Genomic DNA, 21,749 nt, shown 5'->3' on the forward strand with positions numbered 1-21,749 from the left:
TCCCCAACTATTAATACATTGTAAATCTTCTCAATGACACATTATATAGTGGAGGTAGTGAAGAAGAACAGGAGATTGGGAATAAGAGACCTACATTTCAATAGGGCATTACATGCCAACTGAGATGGTACTCCCCAGTTCACAGTGAACCACCATTTTCTAAGAATAGCCCGAATACACAGGGCTGGAACCTCAGTGGCCGTGCCTCCTAAGTGACCCTCCTCACTCTCCTTAAAATATTAATTCAGGAATGGGAAACTGACCCCAATTAAGTCAGAATCCCTGGAATGTTTTCAGCTCTAAACTATGAAGCCTGGGGACTGTTGGCATTCTTCTGGTCTGCAACAGGAAAGACTGAAGCCAAATGGCAGAACAGAGATACTTCTAAAAAACCCCAGCAATCTCAACGTCCCTGTTAGCAATTATCTTTGAGGATCACCTATAACCCTGCCCTTTTTGTGGCTCACGTCATACCCCAGTATACATTCAATAAATACTACCTTCTCCCTGAACTAGTTAGACATAGGATGTTATCACTTGGAAACTGGCTAGTATAAATTCCAACTCCATTTTGTTACTAGCTGTGTGGCTTTTCTCTCTTTTATCCACAGTTTTCTTATACATAAAAAGAATTAAGAGAGATAAGTGAAAACACCTAGGTGAAATGTCTGGTATATACTGATGTTTAATAAATTGCTCAGATAGTATTCTTTGTGAAGATGAAAGGGAAAGTTTAATGAAGCTTAAGTTTTCCTTTCCAAAAAAGGGTCCTTAAAAAAGAAACAACACAGCACTGATTTGGTGTACAAACACATTTCCCAGGTAGCTAACTGCTAATATAACCTCCAAGTTATCTAGTTGCAGAGAGACTATAACAAGGTCTATAGCCACCCTTACCACATAGATTTTTTTTCATACTATACCCATTTTATAGTAATTAATGTTTAGTAGCAGAGACTGCCTGGGTTTGAATCATTATTTACTAGTTGAATGGTTTGGGCATATTATCTACCCCATAAGATTGCTGGAGTAAATGAGATAATGCATATACAAAGCATAGACTAATGGAAGCACTCAGCAAATATAAGCAGCTGCTATTATTATAATATTCTTATTATCGATGGTGAGAGAACTGGATTAGTAGCTTGCTTCATTGGCTTGAGACAGAGCAAAACTGGACTGTGATCAGGTTTTGTCCTCAGAGAGGGGAGATGAAGAGTAATCTGAAGACCAAGATGAAACAGACAACACAGACCTTATAAGCTGGAAAGAATCCTGCTCTTGAAGTTACCATGAAAATCAACTTTTTTCGGACCCCAGCACTCAGAAATATAAAGGAGAGAGGTAGAAGAAATAAGAGGGCAGGCGATCAGAACTCAGCCTACTCAGAAGGAAGGACAAAGAAGCAGGCTAAAGATTCCTTTTCAGTTAGGCAGCTGGGAGTCACACACCCAGCTTCTATTCTTAGAAGGTGACTGTGGCCAGGAGCAGGAAAGATAGGCACTGTTCTATTTTTAAAGTTCTTCCCTAAAGAGTAGAAATTGGTCAGCCAAGAGAAGAAGAAAATAAAATGTCTTCCTGGTCCTTTTTGGTTTGTTTATACTTGATTCCAGTTTACTTATGAGTGTGTTAAAATGAAAACAATGGATATTCTGTTTAAATAGTTTAATATAGCCAAGGGTAGAGAACATTCCTATCACCATAGGAAAAGATATACTATAATAGTAATGACTATATCCTGTTTCAAAATAACTGCATATCAAGAAATGATAATACTTTGAAAACTATTTAGAAGTGTATGTCTTACCATTGTCTCCTGATCCTCCACTCTATTTGTGATTTCAATTTACATGGTAAACTTCTGAATAAAAATTTGTATATTCTAAGAGTACAGTCCCATAGAAGACAAAATCCACTAGTTTCTAGACCCAGTTCTATTAATTAGCTATTTGACTCTATCTCTGAATCTGAAGATTTTAATCTATAAAATCTGTAATATATTAAATAAGTTTATCTTTAAACCCCCTTCAAGCTATTGTTTTAAGTATCTAAGAACTTAAAATTTGAAAGCATTTATTAAAAAATGTTTATAGCCCATATCATTTCATATTATGATGTTAGGCACATGAAACCTAGTTTTCTCTTAAGAATTAATGACATGTCAAAGTGGTAGGGTTTTTTTCTTTTGTGTGTGTGTGTGTGTGTGTGTGTGTGTGTGTGTGTGTGTGTACTGGGGTAGGGGAGGCAGAAGTTATTAGAATCTTTTCTAATTATTATTCATGATTTCATCTAATAGCACTTAAGGGTTGGTACTAAAAATACTCTCAAACCACATTCTAAATTACATGATTGCTAGATAAATTTGATGCTTCATAATATTCTAATAATTTTTTTTCTGCTAATAATTTTTAACTGGTTTTAAAAATGCTTACAATAACTAATAGTCACACAATACCATTTATATTAGTGTCCCCAAAATGAGTTACTTAGGTATAAGTCTAGCAAAATATGTATAAGATCTACATGAGGAAAAAATCTAGCAAAATATGTATAAGATCTACATGAGGAAAACTACAAAACTCTGATGAATGAAATCAAAGGACTAAATAAATGGAGATATATTCCATGTTCATGGACAGGAGGGCTCAATATTGTCAAGTTATTAGTTTTTCTCAACTTAATCTACAGATTCAATCCCAATCTAAATCCCAGCAGGTTATTTTATGGATATGGACAAACTGTTTATGTGGAGAAACAAAAGACCCAGAATAGCTAATACAATACTGAAGAAGAACAAATTTGGAGGAATGATACTACCCGACTTCAGGACTTAATATAAACTAACATAATGAAGACAGAGTTGTACTGATGAAAGAAGAGACACATAGATCAATGGAAGAGAACAGAGAGCTAGAAATAGACCCACATAAATATAGTCAACTGTTCTTTGACAAAGGAGCAAAGGCAATACAATGGAGCAAAGATAGTCTTTTCAAGAAATGGTGCTAGAACAACTAGACATCCACATTAAAAAAAAAAAAGAGTCTAAACACAGACCTTACACCCTTCACAAAAATTAACTAAAAATGGATCATGATCTAAACAGAAAACACAGAACTACAAAACTCCTAGAAGATAACATAGGAGAATACCTAGATGACCTTGCGTATGTTGATGCCTTTTTAGATATAACACCAAAGACATGATCCATGAAAGAAATAATTGATAAGCTGGACTTCATTAAGATTGAAAACTTCTCTGTGAAAGACAATATCAAGAGAATTAAAAGACAAGCCGCAGACTGGGAGAAAATATTTGTAAAAGACTCATCCAATAAAGGACTGTTATCCATAATATACAAAGAACTCTTAAAACTCGACAATAAGAAAACAAACAACCCAATTAAAAAATGGGCCAAAGACCTTAACAGACACCTCACCAAAGAAGATATACAGATAGCAAATAAGCATATGAAAAGATGCTCCACATCATATGTCATCAGGGGAATGCAAATTAAAATGAGATACCACTACACACCTATTAGAATGGCCAAAATCTGGGACACGAATAACAAATGCTGGTGAGGATGTGGAGCAACAGGAAATCTCAAACACTGCTGGTGGAAATGAAAAATGGTACAGCCACTCTGGAAGACAGTTTGGCAGGTTCTTACAAAACTAAACATACTCTTACCATACGTTCCAGCAATCGTGCTCCTTGGTATTTACCCAAAGGAGGTGAAAATTTATGTCCACACATAAACCTGCACACAGATGTTTATAGCAGCTTTATTCATAACTGCCAAATCTTGGAGGCAACCAAGATGTCCTTTAGTAGATGATGGATAAATAAACTGTGGTACATCCAGGCAATGGAATATTATTCAGCACTAAAAAGAAATGAGCTATCAAGCTATGAAAAGATGCAGAGGAACCTTAAATGCATATTACTAAGTGAAAAAGGCCAATCTGAAAAGGCTACATGCTGTATGATTCCAACTATATGATATTTTGGAAAAGGCAGAACTATGGAGATAGTAAAAAAAAAAAAAAAAAAAAAAAAAAAATCAGTTGTTTCCAGAGGTGGTGGCAGGGGTGGGACGGAGAGATGAATAGGCAGAGCACAGAGGATTTTTAGGGCATACTCTGTATGATATTATAGTGATGGATATATGTCACTATATATTTGTCCAAACCCATAGAAAATTAACACCAAGAGTGAACCCTAAAGGTAAACTGTGGACTCTGGGTAATTGTGTCAATGTAGGTTCATTCTTAGTAAAAAATGTACCATTTGGTGAGTGATCTTGATAATGGGGGAGGAAATGCCTTTGTGGGGGCAGGGAATATATAGGGAATGCCTGTACCTCCCTCTCAATTTTGTTGTAAAACTTAAAACTGCTCCGAAAAATGAACTCTTAAAAAAATTTAAAAGTAACACTCTAAATTTAATTTAAAACATAACTATTTTATTGTAACACATTCCTTAAATATCAACACTATCAATTACTGGTACATGATCATTTTCTTTTTTAATCCTTACGATAGGTCTTACAACCTATCGTTTTTTGCACAATAAATGTGGGGGAAAAAGTGGCTTAACATTTTCACATAACTTTAAAAAAATATATAAAGTGCAAATTCTGCTAACCAATTCTCCTTCTGTACCCCATCTCACCATTTCAATTTCTATATTAGGAACACTTACCAGATACAGTACATATCCCCATTCTGGAGCTGTGGAATAAGAAAGGATTCACAGAGTTGCAAGGCTAACATAGTCTTGCCTTCTTTTTCAGTGTTACAGATGATATCAATTCCACTCTTACAATCAGTTTTCAGTAAATGCTATAACAGAAAAAGAAAAACCAGTTTGTATCATTAAAAATATCTAGAAAGATAGGTGTAATAAATGTTTAAATTAAGCATTCAGAAGAAATTAGATTTCTAGTTTTCTTCTACAAAGACAATGATGAATTGTACAGAGATATTTTCATGTTTTCATAGTTTCACTACATAGAACCTACAGTTTACAATGACTACTTTTAATCTCAATGTCCACAGCTTGTCGGTATGTAGGGTCCATATTCGAAAAAGGTTCTTTCATCTTAAAAAAAAAAACCAAAATAACAAACATATGCATTTAATTTCTTACGATTTTATTTAAAATGCAAAATCATAATGCTTCTCGGTTTTTATTTAACCTCTGTCACACCAGAAGCTCACTCAACATGAATAATGCTTATCAACAAAAATTTTAATTTCATCATTTGTTAATATCAGACTCTAATTCAATATGAGCTTAAAGAATGGTGCCAAAGGGAACATCTAGATAATGTAATTTTAAAACCTTTGATATTACTGTAAAAGGAATTTAACAAGAATGGGCTACTTTTTTTTTTTTTTTTTTTTTGGTAAGGTTAAAATGGTAATAGGCAAACATAATCTCAAACAATACCTCCCGGAATAGGTGATCTTCTACAGGTGACATAAACAGACATGTGAAGAGTGCTTGATGGAAGTACAAGTCTTTACTGATTTCTGGGTGATTTATACAACATTTAATGAGAGCCATTGCTTCAGGTATGCGTTCACAAGCAATTAGATATCTGGCACGTAGTTCAAAGAATAGTGGATTTTCAGAACTTAAATATTTGTTCACTATATTAAAAAGAAAACAGACTCTTATTACTCTCATGAAAAGACTGTCTCAAACTTTGTTCTTTGACACCTTAGCGCTAACATGTGGTATCTAATTAAATCAACTATTTACTTAAATAGTATTTTTCTTATTAGGAGTTTATTTGTGAAAGGAATGTTCAGTTAAATGATTGGAAAAATGGAAGTAAGAGACACCAAAACTGTGTCCAAGAAATATTTGCTGATTCTTTCTCAGTCTAAAAAGTAAGCAAAATTTAAGAAACAAAACAAAAAAAGAAATATTCTTTTTTTGTGTTCACTAATGTTAAAATATGTTTCAAATTTCTTTCTAGTCTAAGATTACATACTTTATCTTCTTACTGACCAGTATTTTCATTCCTATAAGATTAAAAGGCTAAATTGTAATTTGTCATTAAACCATATTAATTCAGATTAATTATAGAGAAATGTAATCTGAATTAATGAAAAAGTTCAATCATAAAAGAAATATATTTTATTACTTTCAAACAAAAAAATTAAGTTACAAGTAGTGCCAAACAGGACTGCTTATTAATATATGCCCATGTGTCACTAAGGATAATTACTAATTAATACTTGCTTTTACACAATTTTAAAATATATAAAAGCCTTTATCTATAAAAGTTCATTTAGACCTAACAACAACCTCATGACAGGTATAATATTAATACTTGTTTTACAGATCACAAAACTGAGTCTCAGAGAGGTCAAATGACTTGCCCAAGGACAAAGAATTAATTAAATAAGTGGCAGAGCAGGAACCGGAACCCATATTTCATGATTTCAAATCCAAAAATCTTTTAATTAGTTATATATGTTTAATCAGTAGTTTCTGAAATGCCTATGAATAATGTTTTATTTGGGCTTCAACATTTGCCTTGCAATTCTGTTTACACTATAAGCTAAGCAGACAATGATTTTGTATAGTTGATGCAAAGATAAACTTCAGACTGATCTTTACCCTGATGATCACCAACTAGAGTACAGTCATCTACATTAATGAGGTTCTAGAGCAGCTTTTCCCAAAGTGGGGTATGCTAGTGTAAGTATAAAAGGAATATATATGAAAGGACTATATACATATTATAAACTGTATATATTGAGGCCATCAGCCCTCACACCAACAAGCAACAGGTTTGTTCTAGCTCCTACTGAAAGGAGCCTAAAAGCTACCCTAAAACCCCAAACTCTCCTCCCCTGTTCTCATTCCCTATGATTCTGTCTTTGCCTAGCTCCTGTCCCCTCTGGCCACATTCTCCAGTTTCCTCAGAGATTCCTTCAAGGCTGTCACCCTTGCCTTCCCTATATTTGACGGTTCATACTTTTCCTCAATGAGCCGACTCTTCCTCCTCTGATCTAACTACTGCCTGCCTCTTCAGTTTTTTTCTTTTCTTTTTATTCCTTTCCAAGACCCTCACATCAAGTGCTACTCTCCTTTGTATCCTTTATATTTATACCACACCATTGTCACATATACCTTAGCTCTTTCCTTCTAGTCTTGTCCTACCTCCCATCTCATTCCACCACTGCTTCTCCTGGTCTTATCTCTTTTTTCATCTTCTCTAACATCTCTTCTAGTCCTCTACACTTGTATCTGGGGTCAGCTTGCTCTTAAGCCCTAGAATCATAGCCCCTTCTCCATTCAGTTCTAATCACAACCCACCCCACTCCTTTACCTGGGACAAATGGAAAGATCCTAACCTGCACAGGCAATTGGTGGTGTGAAACGTCTTCTCACCAGACCAATATCTGAATGGTTCCAGCTGGCAGGTCTTGTCTTTCCCTTTGGCCATGTTATAATTGCACTCCATAGGCTCTCTCCATGCTCTCAAATGTGTCCACACTTTTGTGCTTATTCACTACTGCTGAGCTTACATTCTATGTTTTGGTGACCCAAATGTTCTGGGGCTCAGGAATAATATGGCAAATGTTTTTTTAAAAAGAATTAACTAGAAATAGTTGACAGAGCTTCCTGCCTTCAAAAGCAGATTTTGGCTCACAGGAACCACTGTGTATCTAGGTTGGAGAGGAAGTGATGTCCAAAAGGTATGCAGGTGGTAAGGGGATGAAACAAAACTTAACTTCTGTTAATGAATGAAGTTTGGGAAATACTGCTTTAGAGTATTTGGAATCGAAATTTACTTATTAGTCACTCATTCAGTTATGCATTCATCATGTGGTCATTCATTCAGTAAACAAATATTTATACTGAGCACTGGCTAGGTGTAGGATATATGGTAGTGTACATCAAAACAAAAGCTGAAGGAGTTCCATCCTTCACAGAGTTTCCTGTATAAGGGAGATTCCATGTGCTTAAGGAGGGTGTTTTTTTGTTTGTTTGTTTGTTTTAAAGGGTGTTCCTACTTAAATAGATTTTAAAAAACATAACTGAAGTGAAAACAAACTCTGTAAAAAGCATGGGGATACTAAATATGTTAACACTCTGAATTCCCATTTTAATAGGAAATTACTAGAAATAATTGTACCTAATCTTATGTCAAGTCACTCTTGGGCTGGGTTAATGTAACAAATTAGACACACTTCATGTGAAAATACATTACTCTTATTCAGTATTATAAAATAAAGAAAAATCACTATTACTGCTCTAGTTAGAAAATGAAATTGTATTTGCTTCTCACAAATGTTGGTTTAGAGTTTGAGTCTCCTGAAGTACCTATCTCCTGAGATGCTGGCTGGGCTTTTAGAACAGCTTGCAACACTGGATCTTCCCATGGGCCACCATCTCTAATGATTCGAGTCACCAGTTCCAGATTCACATTTCCATATCTGCGGAGGTGATTCTGGCATTCCTAGGAGAGAAAAATCATTTTGGCTTTGTGAATTTAAAGGGGTTAAAAACTAAACTTGATCATCATTGTCAATAAAATGACTGATGGTCAGTGAGGCAGCTGTTAAACTACAGAAGAGAAAGGGTTGCTTTAGTAACCTAATTAGGGTGTCAAAACCCCATTAGTACACAAATAGGCTTTAATGCCAAAGGTTACACAGTTTGTACATAATTGGACTTAGAAAATCCCATTATAACAGGGATGAAGTGTAACCTAAGGGAAAAACATATGGGATGCATCATTTCTAGGAAAAGAACCAGGCTGCAAAACCTAATGGAAAAACTTACAGGATGCATCATTCCTAGGAAAAGAACCAGGTTGCAAAAATGTAAAACGTGTACGTTCAGTTATGTGAGAGTTCATAAAGTCTCTGTTAACAATGGCAGGCCTAACAATAAGAAGGTAATAGAGAGGTCCCTGTCCAATGCAGATTCTGGTTGGCAGGTAGGTACAGGTCTCTGTCACTGATCCCAAATGTAGAATCTTAGGTGTAGCAGAAGGCTGGAAGATGGAAATTCTATTCCACTTTGTTGTGTAAGTAGATTTATAGTCTTGGGATGAGAAATGACAAGCTGAAGGAATGAATCCAGGCTATAATATGAAGACTTTGCATTAGGCTTAAGATAAAGATACTATTGATAAGTTGGGCATTAACTGATAATTTGTCTATGCATTTTGGAGGACTTTTTTAAAAAAGATATTTGAAATGTTTTTAGAGAATCTGGTATCTCAGACTTGTGATTAAAATACGAAATATGTAACAAGTTTGTGAACAATGTTTAATATTTAGGAGAACTTGGTTTACTGAATTTATAAATTTATTAGACTTAGATTTACAAGATTTAATCATTTGATTATGATGCTTTGATTCATTATATACTTTGTTAGGTATTTTTTTAAATGTTTCATGGAATTTAATTTGATAATTTAAAAAGATTAACTGAAGGCCTAGTGAAGGTATGGATAGATTTATTTTTTAATGCATAAATTGAGCTTAAGGCCTTAAGAAAAAACTAGATATTGAAATTGGCAATGCTAAAAACTGGAATAAACTGCACATCAATTAAAATACAAGCAACTGTCAGAATTTCTTTCTGTGCTAAAAAAATCCCTCAGACATGAAAAACTTAGTAACAGTTATAAAGCGAAGCTTCAGGATAAAACCATATATATTTACAAATTTTATTTATCAGATGAATCATTAGGCTACATATTCAAAGTGGCAGTGAACACTGTGCTTTTATTAAATTGTCATGCTCTTTCATCGTTTCAACTTTCCAAAGTGATATCTATATGCCACTTTTCATTCATTGTTAAAATACATGAAAGAGGTTTTGTTTTATAAGAGAACAAGGCAGTAGAAGGAATCAAGTTTCAAGATGAAGAATCATTCAAAGAAGCCAAAGGATCATTAAGTCAAAACATGAAAGTAAGTATCTTCTAAAAGTTACTTAGGGAATTCCCAAATTAAAATGAGCAAGCAAGCAAACAAAAACCCTATAACCAAATGGGCAAGTTACTTAACCTCTCTGCTCCTTCAGTTAACTCCTCTATAAAACGGATACTAAAAACACCTACTTCATAGGATTGTTGTGAGGATTAAATAATACACAGTATTGAAAAGTGCTTAGGACAATGCATAAGTACTTAATGTTAGATATTTTTTTTCTATTTTTTAAGATTCTGAATAAATATTTCATTTTAGGACACCCAACTGCATTAGCATAAAATTAATTTCTACATTTCCATGTGTCAGCATATTATAGCACTCATAAAAATATGGTATAAAGTTATTGATCAGCCATGATTTTTTAACACATGGAACATAGTAATGATCTGTGGCAATGACTTCATGGTTAAAAATAATCATCGATTTCAAACCTCAAGGTAAACAAACTCCTAAATTACTCTAGACATACATATTGCTGCCCATACAAATTAAACTACCGTAAGCTGGCTTTTGGTCCAGGCAAAGCATAAGAAATAAGGTGAGCTGGATGCCAGCCCATGAATCACTGATTAGGCTTTAGCTCTGCTGCTGAGCTCTTGGACAATCTTTCTTTCTAGCTGTGTTAGGATAGGTGAGGCACCAATCATACAGCCATTAGTGCTGTGGGACCCAGAACTGGACTTGGGCCTAAAGTCAAGATATGGTGAAATAGGTCTATTGCTAATTTCTTAAACTTGGCTGAAAATAAGAAACACTTGGAGGTCCTGTTAAAAAATGATTCCCAGACCCCAATTCAAACCTACTGAATCAAGGTTTCTAGGAGAAAACCCTGATAATCTGTATATTTAACAATCCCTACCCCACAGTCAACTCTGGCATACTTTTTGATTGTATTGGGTTGGCCAAAAAGTTCCTTCGGTTTTAAAGTAAAAATAAGACAAATTTTTCATTTTCACCAAGAACTTTATTTACCATTTTGTTCCACTACCTTCTGCCATTTTTCAGGCAACTTCATAATTCCATCTTGCCAAAACTTTTTATCTTTTTGAGCAAAGAACTGTTCCAGGTGCCTTTTATAGTCTTCCATGGAATTGAAATTTTTTCCATTAAGAGAATTTTGTAAAGACCGAAATAAATGGAAATCCGAAGGTGCAATGCCTGGTGAATACATCGGATGAGTCAGAACTTCCCAGCCACTGTAACAGTTTTTGCCTGGTCATCAAAGAAACATGCAGTCTTGCATTAACCTGATGGAAGATTATGTGTTTCTGTTGACTTTCTGGATGCTTTCTGTCGAGTGCTGCTTTCAGTTGGTCTAACTGGTAGCAGTACTTGTTGGAATTAATCGTTTGGTTTTCCAGAAGGAGCTCATAATAGAAGACTCCCTTCCAATCCCACCATATACACAACATCACCTTCTTTGGATGAAGACCGGCCTTTGGTTTGGTTGGTGCTGGTTCATTTCACTTGCCCCACAATCTCTTCCGTTCCACATTATTGTATAGTATCCACTTTTCATCGCCCGTCACAATTTGTTTTAAAAACAGAACATTTTAATTACGTTTAAGTAGAGAATCGTATGTTGAAATACGGTCAAGAAGGGTTTTTTTGCTTAACTTATGTGGAACCCAAACATCAAAGCGATGAACATAACCAAGCTGGTGCAAATGATCTTCAACACTTGATTTGGATATTTTGAGTATGTCGGCTATCTCCCACGTGGTATAACGTTGATTGTTTTCAATTAATGTCTCAATTTGATCGCTATCAACTTCAACTGGCCTACCTGACCACGGAGCATCATCCAGCGAGAAACTGCCAGCACAAAACTTCACAAACCACTTTTGACACATTTGATCAGTCACAGCACCTTCTCCATATACTGCACAAATTTTTTTTCACGTTTCAGTTGCATTTTTACCTCTCTTGAAATAATAAAGCATAATATGCCAAAAATGTTGCTTTTTTCTTCCATCTTCAATATTAAAATGGCTATACAGAAATTCACCAATTTTGATAAGTTTTTTTTTTTTAACACACGATGATATGAGAGCTGTCAGAATACAATCTAACAAAATTGTTCCAAATGAAGTTAAAGACAACTAAGCACTACTAGCTACTAGAGCCATCTTACAGAAAAAACTGAATGAACTTTTTGGCAAACCCAATCCCTCCTACATTTGGAGTGCACTTTCATAAATGTTTATACTGTAAGTTATATACCTGTACTCCTACCAATCCTTCTATTAAAGATTAGTAAATTAGCTTAAATTCATCTTTCTAATATAAAAATTATAAATGAAAGTTTTGTTTTTTGTGTGCGTGCACTCGTTAAGTGCACCATATTTTGGAGGCCACTTCTATGGGGAAATAACTCTGGATAGGAAATAGAGATGAAAGAAAGATTTCACTTTTGTCTACTTAAAAAGACAAAGGATGAAAGAAAAGTTTCTAAGTATCTTCTGGCTTATTTTTCCTTAAATAGTATGGTGGCTTTTTTGGATGATATTCAATTTAAAAGCCTCCCAAGTGAAAAGGAAACACTTAAATCACTACAGAATTTACAACTTATCTTTTCTAGAGTATATTCATATTGTGTTTTTTTAGAATGTTTACTTAATTAAATTTGGACCTGTGTATTAACCTCATCCTTTATTTACCCACTGCACTGTGCTAAATACAATTTCCTCAGAAACTTACATTCAATCTTGTGTTTTTGCCAAAGGCAGAGAGAAAACATAACTACCTCACTCTTCTTTTAGAATCCATTTAGTTCCAGAAGATGTTTCTTCCCTGCACCTGCTGCCACTTTAGAGTTGGCCACCACAACATGTCTGTGAAGCTGCAGGTCAGTGTTCTGGACATCACACAAACTTGATCTTAACCCTTTCGCTTATCATAGGATAAAGGTTCTTAATGCCCCGACTTCATATTTAAGGACCTCTGGATTTACGTACCTACTCACTCACCTATTATTGCACATCATGACTCCTTTTCTCCATCCTGGTCTCTTCCATGTCTCCCAAACTTATCTTGTCCTTTCTTGCCTATGCCTTTTCTCGTATCATTCTCTTTCTCTTACAACTTTTGGTAAACCTATCTAAATCCTTTCTTAACTATTTTTCCACAGAGAAGCCTCCACTAGCCACCTCAATCCATAATAATTCTTTCTCCTGCAGTACTGAAAATCTGTACCACTCCACTCTTCTGGTACTCATAATATAGGAGGAAGGCCTTGCATTACTAATTAGGTGTTGCCATCTTACTTCCTAGGTAGTTAAAAGCTTCTTCAAACAGTCAGAAAAGGAAAGGTATATCAGAGAAGACGTATTTGCAATAATAAATAACTTTTTAAATCAAAATAGGAATTTATAGAAATCTGTGTAAGTAGAAGCACTATGGAATATCTGTCTTATTTTGAATGAAATGCAGATTCCAGAAGAAAAGTATAAAATACCACATGTCAAATTCATTCATAAGCAAGCTACTGCAGTAAATCAAAGCAAAAATACAAAAGGTATTCAATGTGGTTAATTTATAAAAACAAAGCCTTAAAATACAGTAAAATCTTTATAATACTTTGAAATGAGAATGCTCATGATATCTTTTATTATTATATTTTCATCGATTATCTTATGGCAAAGCACTTTAAAAGTGGTAAAATTCAAAGATGTTATGCAGTTTTCATTTACAAAAAGACAGTTCTCACAAATTTGCTGTTCATTTCTGTGATAAGTTCCTAAGAAGTATTTACCTATGTTTTTGAAAACATAAACATTCTGAGTTTGCTCATATAAAGAGAATAGTATACAGTGAAAAAGTTACTGCTTTGTAAAAGAAAGTTCTTAAGGAGAAAATCATTTAAAATGGATGTTTGGACGTATTTACATCATTACGTGATTGTTGTTGCCCAAAATCGGTATCACCTATAATGCTTGTATCTATGCCATTAAAAAACTTAAACTAGAATTTTCTGTTTAAAACAATCCTTCAATAAGAACCTGCTGTATAAAAAAAAATAAATAAAATTCTAAAAAAAAAATTCTTCATTTGGAGCATTTAAATGAGTTATTTTGTTTAAAAAATGGTTGCTATTCAAGAAAACAATGATTGATTTCAGAAACAATAGAAATTCAGCAGTCAAATTGCAACAAAAAATTGCAAATTTGCAAAAAGTTGCAAAATTGCAAATTTTTTATTAAAAAAATTATAAATTTGGTGGAAGGCATTTAAAACTGAGTATCCACATTTAGAAAAAAAAATTTTTCCATTTGGATCTACCAAAGGTATCTTTTTCACCTACGACAACTATTAAAACCAAGTATCAAAGCAAACTGAACTTAAAAAATCAGACTTTGAAGTACTATGTGAACTGTTAAAAATTTTTCAAAAATAAAAGCACATTCAGTCATACTGATGTCATTAAAGTCTCACACTGTTAAAATATTTTACTATGTATTTTTGTGTTTTATAATGTATTATAGTATTAGTGCACGTACATAAATAACAAATATACATATATTGGGGATATGTGCTCAAACTTAAAAAAAAAATCTCGATGAGTATTATATCAGAAGTCTGGGGATTCTTGGTTTTAGGTATTATTTGTTTTTATGTTTGTGTTTGGAATTAAATATAAAACTCATCTGCTTCTATTGATCCTAATGTCATGGCAGTTTTCTTCAACATCTCCTGATCTGCTTCTTCCTTGCCATTTCTATAATTTGCACTCTAGTTGATGCCTTCATCTGCTATCATTCAGGTAACCAAACTAAAGTTTCTTCTTCTTCCCTCTCCCGGATAAGGTGGTCTTGAAAAGGCTTTAAAATGTTAAGACCATGAAGCATTTAAGATGGTAGTATAAATAAAAACGTTTCTTTAAACCTATTCTTTTGACATATACATTATTGCAAACACATGGTTACATCATTTCATATAATAGATTAGGGAATACTGGAAAGAATGCTGGGTTGAGAACAGGATTTAGGCCCTTTTTCTGCTTCTATAAACCTCAACTCCACTGGAGCTTAATTTTCTGATCTATAAAATAAGGGATTATTGGATTAAATAATTTCTAAAGTGACTCTCAGTCTTAAAATTATAAAAATGCATTAATGCACATAAATTACACATATTTGATTTTTTAAAATAACTAGAATCACGTACCTAGTGAACTATTTAAGATACCTCTTTTGGGGCTTTTGAAAAAAACAAATATTTAAATATGAGTAACTGTCTCCTGTAATAAACCTGATTGCATTATTATATTTAAAAAATTTTAGGTAACAATGTAAATGTTACTTAAATTAGCAATCAGTTTTTTTCTGAAGCGGAAGCCAATCATAAATACAGTAAAACTATCAACTGAGAGTATAATCAAATTTCAAAATTAATTGGTGGTTGCCATGCTAATAAAAGCACAACCGTGCCCTACTATCAATATTTTTAAATAAGTAATGAGATATTATGGCCAACAGAGAAGTGCTATTGTTACAGTTCTAGCCTCTAAGATAGACCCTGAAGCAGAATTAAAGTATATGCAAGATTTATTTGAGCACAGTTTCCTACACAGAGAGCTAAATGTAAAATATAACTCAGCAGAAAGAGTACTGGAGTCAGTCAAGAGAACAGGTCACAATACGGGCTATGCTACAAATTGAACAAGTTACTTAAGCGTCAGTAAACATTGTTGAATGAATGAATTAATGAATCTCTCTGGTCTTTGGTTTCATCATTTATTAAAAAATTAGATTGGACTTAATATCCTCTACAGTTCTTTACAGCTAAATTTTCTATGAGCTAATATTTTATCTGGGAAAATATAAACTACTTCAAGCACTAATATGTTGATAATTCTAATTATTATGTATTAAAGACACTCTACAGAATCAGCTTTCAGTGAATAATGAGTGCCTCAGTGATCCTGATATGCTTTTAGAACTAATTTCAAAGTTAAGTCCTATCACTGACTTTAAAGGCACGTATATGTCTGCTCCTGACAACACAGATTGCAAGATACTCAGGATATTAAGATCTTCATTTATGTTGGATACTATGGTGTGAATAACTATCAATGTTCATCTCTTTTGAGATGACTGCTCTTCCATATGCCCAGGTATACCCGCCTTTCCTGAGATATGCAACTTACTGATGTTGACAGCCCTATCTTTTGGAAGCTTGCTCTTGGTCCCTTGAGCTTAACTATCTCAAGTTTATTTATTATATATTTTATGCTTGAAATAATTCTGGGTCTTTTATCTCTTCAAAGTGACTGTAGAACTTCAACAGTTGAACCAAAGTAAAGTGTTTCCTACTCAAACAGATTATTAAAAAAAACACAGAGAAAGTGAAAACATTTCTGAGGCGGTGATATATAAGAATTATTAACCATGAGTAATAATTTCAAGATAAATGCCAGAGGAAAAATATCAAAGCTTTTACCCATTTCAACACAAGATTTATCTAAGGAATACAATCTTTACAAAATGATTTCAGAATCTGCAACTTTAATTTTAACATCAATCCCTCTTACTCCCAGTGCTAAATATGTGGCACACTTGTCAAACATGTTTCTTTCATAGATAGTGAAATCTTTTCTCTTATACTTTTCTCACAATTAAACATACTTTAGTTTCTCTTTTTTCCTACACATCGTCAAAGTATAATCTACAAGTAAACATTTGATGGTTTCATCCCATGAATACATTTATTGATGTCTCCCCTATCTTATTGTACACAGTGGTAACCAATGGACCATGAAGTAAACAGCTTCAGACAATACACCTCATTGTTTCTTATTTTTTAAGAGTTCAGCAAGGATAATACATCTCTAAATAGAACTTTTTTTTTAAGTAAGAAATGGCTAGACATCAGATGGAAATGTCTATGGACTTATTTATCCTTCCTTTGTACTGGCAGACATACCAGTCCCCCTTAGGGGACTTAGACTACTAAGTGTTGGAAACAAAGGGATGAAAGTTAGTCTTTGCCCACCAAATCTAGTTATGTCGTAGTTGGAGAGACTATCAAACCACAGACAGAATATAGATTAGTGCTTTGTAACAGTGGAAAAACTTAGGTGGGGCAAGTCATATGCAGTCAAGATGGAGTTGTGCAGAGACAGGAGAGCTTCTATTCAAGCAGAAAATATGGGAACACAATTTTGAAACTGCTTCTCACTTATGTCTTGTTCTTAAGCTGATATGGTTATATTTAAAAACCTTTTAACCAGCAATACAAAGGTGGTTTTGAATACCAAGATGAGGAATTTTGGTATTCAAAACTGCCAAATTAAGTATTTGGGAAATTTCTTCCAAGTAGCCTAGGGAGGAGGGGACATGATCCCAGTTTTGAGAAGGTTTCAGTGGAATGTTAATAGTTCTAAACTTATTCCTATTAGCTACAAATAATAAAATCTGGGAGATGTGCTGGTCTTATGACCACGATGAATATATACTCTAACTTCTCAGGGGAGATCAACACTTGCCCCAGTGCAACAGGGTGGGCATAACGATCTATTGTGGCTGGTTGTTTTACTGCTGATTATTTTTTGCTCCTTTTTTTTTTTTTTTTTTTTTTTTTTGCTGTACGCGGGCCTCTCACTGTTGTGGCCTCTCCCGTTGCGGAGCACAGGATCCGGACGCGCAGGCTCAGCGGCCATGGCTCACGGGCCCAGCCACTCCGCAGCATGTGGGATCTTCCCAGACCGGGGCATGAACCCATGCCCCCTGCATTGGCAGGCAGACTCTCAACCACTGCGCCACCAGGGAAGCCCCTATTTTTTGCTCCTTTTAAGATGCTATTGCAGTAAGATAGCCTTGGGCCTCTTCCTGTTTGGAAGTTTATGTCCCCTACCTCACCTCCTCCCATCTCCTTCCTCTACTCCCCCAAGGAAGATCAAGCAGATTTAAAAATAGGGTGAAGTCCCAGGAAAAAAAGCTTAAGGAAGGCCAACTTCTAGTCTAAACAAAAAAGATCTTTGTGATTTATACACTGACCCCAAAGGATGGGGATAGAGTTTTCTCTGAGATAAAAGGTAGGCTCATTAAAACATTTGTAGAGCTCTAGCAGTAACGCTTTTAATTACTGGTTGGCATTTTGTTGACTACTCCACGGTCTCTGTTTTTTTTCCCCTAAATTAAACAAGTGAACAAAAATCTTTATAACATCTATTTTTCTCTTGATTAATAAAAATTATACATGTTCTTGGATTAAAAAGAAACAAATTAGGAAGATACATATATAGACCCATGAAACTAAACATTATTGTGCATCATCAGTACTTGGATATTCCAAAGATATTTAAAACTCTTACATCTAGAATGGAACTTATCTTCTTTCTATATCCTCCTCTTCCTGCTAGGATCACTGCTCACTTAGTGAATAGCACTACCCTACGTGGTTACTTCAGCTTAGATGCCCAAGAATATACTTGATTCCTCCCTATCTTCCTTACCTCCATCCAATCAATAACATAATCTGAGATTTTAGTTCCTGATTACTGTGTGTGTGCTTTTATTTAAAACTTGTATTTTCTTTTCTTGGAATCATTTCTGATATTAATAGGATTTTCATAATAACGATATTAACAATAGTGTGCTAATTTTTACTTGTTTCTTCAGGTCAGTCCTGTTTTTTTCTGTAACAACTCTGTGTAAATTCTTTGTTTTGATCACTTCTAAATCAGCTGGCATACTTCTTTTATTTGTTTTCCTGATAAAAGATGTAGCTGGTTTGTTTTCCAAGTATTTGGACTATTTATTTCTGTTGCCTTCTCTCATAGACTATAGGGCCTGGCAGCTGTATTATTAAATAATATTTTTCCCTTTAAAAACTCCAGACATTATTTATTTATTCTGGCATTTGTTACAATGAAGAAGTTCACTGCAGACCTGATTTTATTCTTTCCTTTGTGAGAATCCTGTTTGTTCTACAGGAGTCCTGCATCTTTCTTTATCTTGAAAACTGAAATAAGATACAGCTGTATGTAATTATGAATTGAAAATTAATGTTTAAAAATTATTTCCTTCACTGATTTGGATTTTCCTGGAGCTAATCTGCTGTTGATCGCCTTCACTACACTTTTAGTTTAGTAGTTTCATCTCCATACAATATTTTACTTCCATACATTCCTGAGGTTGTCCCTTCTTTACAATTTCACTTCCAGTTTCATGGAAGATACCATAGACTCAACCACAGCAAGAACATAACTGATCCTTGTTTTAAAAACTGTCTTATCTTACCATGTAACTGATGGTAACTGGTGTTAGTCTCTTTATTCATCTTTACCTAGAGTATTTAGAACAGAGAGCTCTTTTACTAATGGGTAAACAGGTTTCTGTCAAATCCTTCAAGCCCAAACAGAGAAGGTAAAAGTTTATAAGTTTGATTTGTTAGATGAATGGCCCATGAGGCAGTAAATTATGAGGAAGCTACAGTGGGAGACAAAACTTTACAAAACTTTCTGACCTCTGGGTATTGGGGCAGGCTGCATTTAGTTTGGGTCATACAGTCATTCTCTCAGTGGAAGGAATGCTCTCATGCAGAGCCATACATCCCATTCTTAATGTAGGTATAACACGATTCCTGTTCTGTTGGTTCTGCTGCACACCTAGTGCATTTTGAAGAAGCACCAACAAGAATGAGATTGGTCACATACCAAATGCCCCACCACCTGCTACTTCCTCCAGCCCCTATTGTTACAAGCTGGTAGGGGGAGTGGCGTATTACTGGATAGCACTGGAGGGTCTTTCTTTTATCGCTCTCTCTCATTTCCCTATTTAATCACATTCAGTTAATTGACTGTTAATAAGTCCTCATCCTAGTTAACAGAATTTACAAGGAAGTTTTTCCAAATTTTATATTATTTTTGTCATTTCATTAGGAATCTAAAATATTTAATTAAATTAATGGATTTTGGAGTGTATGAATTCAATCACGAGCCTATGGAAAGCTCACCAATGAACAGATTAAAAATAATAATGAGGTAGGGGCATCATATAAGAAATGTGTCATCTTCTTGTGTTGAGGTAAAGAAAAGTTACTGGAAGCCAAGTGCCAAGTAAGCAAGGGTCTTAGAAGCCAGCATAGATCTTGCTCAACTTACAATGGGGTTAAGTCCCAATAAACCACCGTAAGTTGAAAATATAAGTCGAAAATGCATTTAATACACCTAACCTCCCAAACATCATAGCTTAGCCACGCCTACCTTAAAAATGCTCAGAACACTTACATTACAGTTGGGCAACGTCATCTACCACAAAGCCTATTTTATAATAAAATGTTGAACATCTCATGTAATTTATTGATTATACTGAAAACGAAACAGAATGGTTGTCTGGGTACAGACGGTTGTAAGTGTATTGGTTGTTTACTCTTGTGATGGCATGGCTAACTGGGAGCTACGGGGAGCTGCTGCTTGCTGCAGCTGCCCAGCATATGAGACAATATCATGTGGCATATCACTAGCCTGGGAAAAGATCAAAATTTGAAGTACAGTTTCTACTGAATGGTATGCTTTCACACCATTGTAGAGTTGAAAAATTGTAAGTTGAACCATCGTTAAGTTGGGGACTATCTGTATATGGAACATCTGGCTCTAAGAATGAAGTTTCCTCTTGGAATAAAGCATTGGAAAAATATAGTCAGTGGATAAGAAAAATTAATAATTTCTACTTGAACAACTCAAGGTTTAGGAAATCTGAAATTCCTGGAGAACAGAATAAGCTTAAGAGGTAGGTTTTGATCTCACTGTGAAAAACAGAAATACGAACAGTATGACTTCAGAGTTCACACATTTCACCAGACAGGTTACAGGCCTGCCTTAGGCCTTAAGCCTGATCATTTTTCTAAGAACCACGCCAAACCGATGAACCTATATACAGCAAGTACGATCATTATCCCCATTTTACAAATGATAAAACTGACACAGAAATTATGTAACTTGCCCAAGATGACAGAGTGGCAAGCTGGGATACTCACAGTTGGAAAATGGGAGGGGAGTAGGTGGGGGAACAGATAAGCGATTAACTCAAACCCAGCAAAGAATGTTAGACCCTTGCTAACCCAAAGCGTGATCAGGGAACGGCACCATCAGCATCACCTCAGAGCAGGTTAGAGATGCAGACTCTCAGGCCTCACCCCAGAACTACTGAGTCATAACTTGGACTTTAACAAGATACCCAGGTGATCTTTATGTACATTAAAGTATTAGCAGCACTGTGTTTGTCCTACTTCTTGTAGAGGAGAAAGAGCATGATCTTAAGCTGTATGAAAGATGGATAGAAATGTACCACTTGGGAACTAGGGCTTGCACTAGTAGAAAGTATTAAAAAATTCAAAAGGTGACATTGAGATTGTCACTGGGTTATCAAAGGTCAGTCAAAAGCCTGGAGAATTCACAAAACTTAGCAAATGTGAGGTTTTAGAAGAGTATACATGATGGACTACGTGTTGGCCTTTCCTGGGTCGCTTAGGGCACATGTCTGGGAAGCACCAGCAGCAAAGCACCAGCAGCAGCAGTTCAGTTAGAAAATGGAAGACTATTCTCCAGATAAAGCTAAGATGGGAAGAGAAGGTAAAATCTCTCCAAGGAGGCAGGAGTTAGAGGCCCAAGAAAATTCAGAGTAGGAAGAAAGAACAGCAACAAAAGTAGTGGAAATGCAGAGATTAAAAACAAACAGGAGAAGGGACGGGCTTTAGAATTTGAGTAGGAGATAGAAAACAATACAAAACCATGAACTCTCCCTTGAGGGATTAATTATTTTGATAACT

At 34.9% G+C, this 21,749-nt stretch overlaps 1 protein-coding gene across 4 annotated transcripts in view; it reads right to left on the reverse strand.

Moving 5' to 3' along the window:
• Positions 1–21,749, reverse strand: part of ZNF654 (zinc finger protein 654) — a 94,064-nt gene that overhangs the window by 11,462 nt on the left and 60,853 nt on the right. For 2 of the 4 annotated variants that reach the window (XM_067739181.1, XM_067739180.1), the window contains exons 4-6: positions 8,353–8,488; positions 5,458–5,660; positions 4,708–4,847 (exon numbers count right to left, since the gene is read on the reverse strand). In XM_067739181.1, the coding sequence (XP_067595282.1) occupies positions 4,708–4,847; positions 5,458–5,660; positions 8,353–8,488 (479 nt within the window). The remainder of the gene's footprint in view (positions 1–4,707; positions 4,848–5,457; positions 5,661–8,352; positions 8,489–21,749) is intronic. The other 2 variants (XM_067739184.1, XM_067739183.1) reach the window with 2 other exon arrangements.

Source organism: Pseudorca crassidens, chromosome 5 (assembly GCF_039906515.1).
Source record: "Pseudorca crassidens isolate mPseCra1 chromosome 5, mPseCra1.hap1, whole genome shotgun sequence".
NCBI lineage: Eukaryota > Metazoa > Chordata > Mammalia > Artiodactyla > Delphinidae > Pseudorca > Pseudorca crassidens.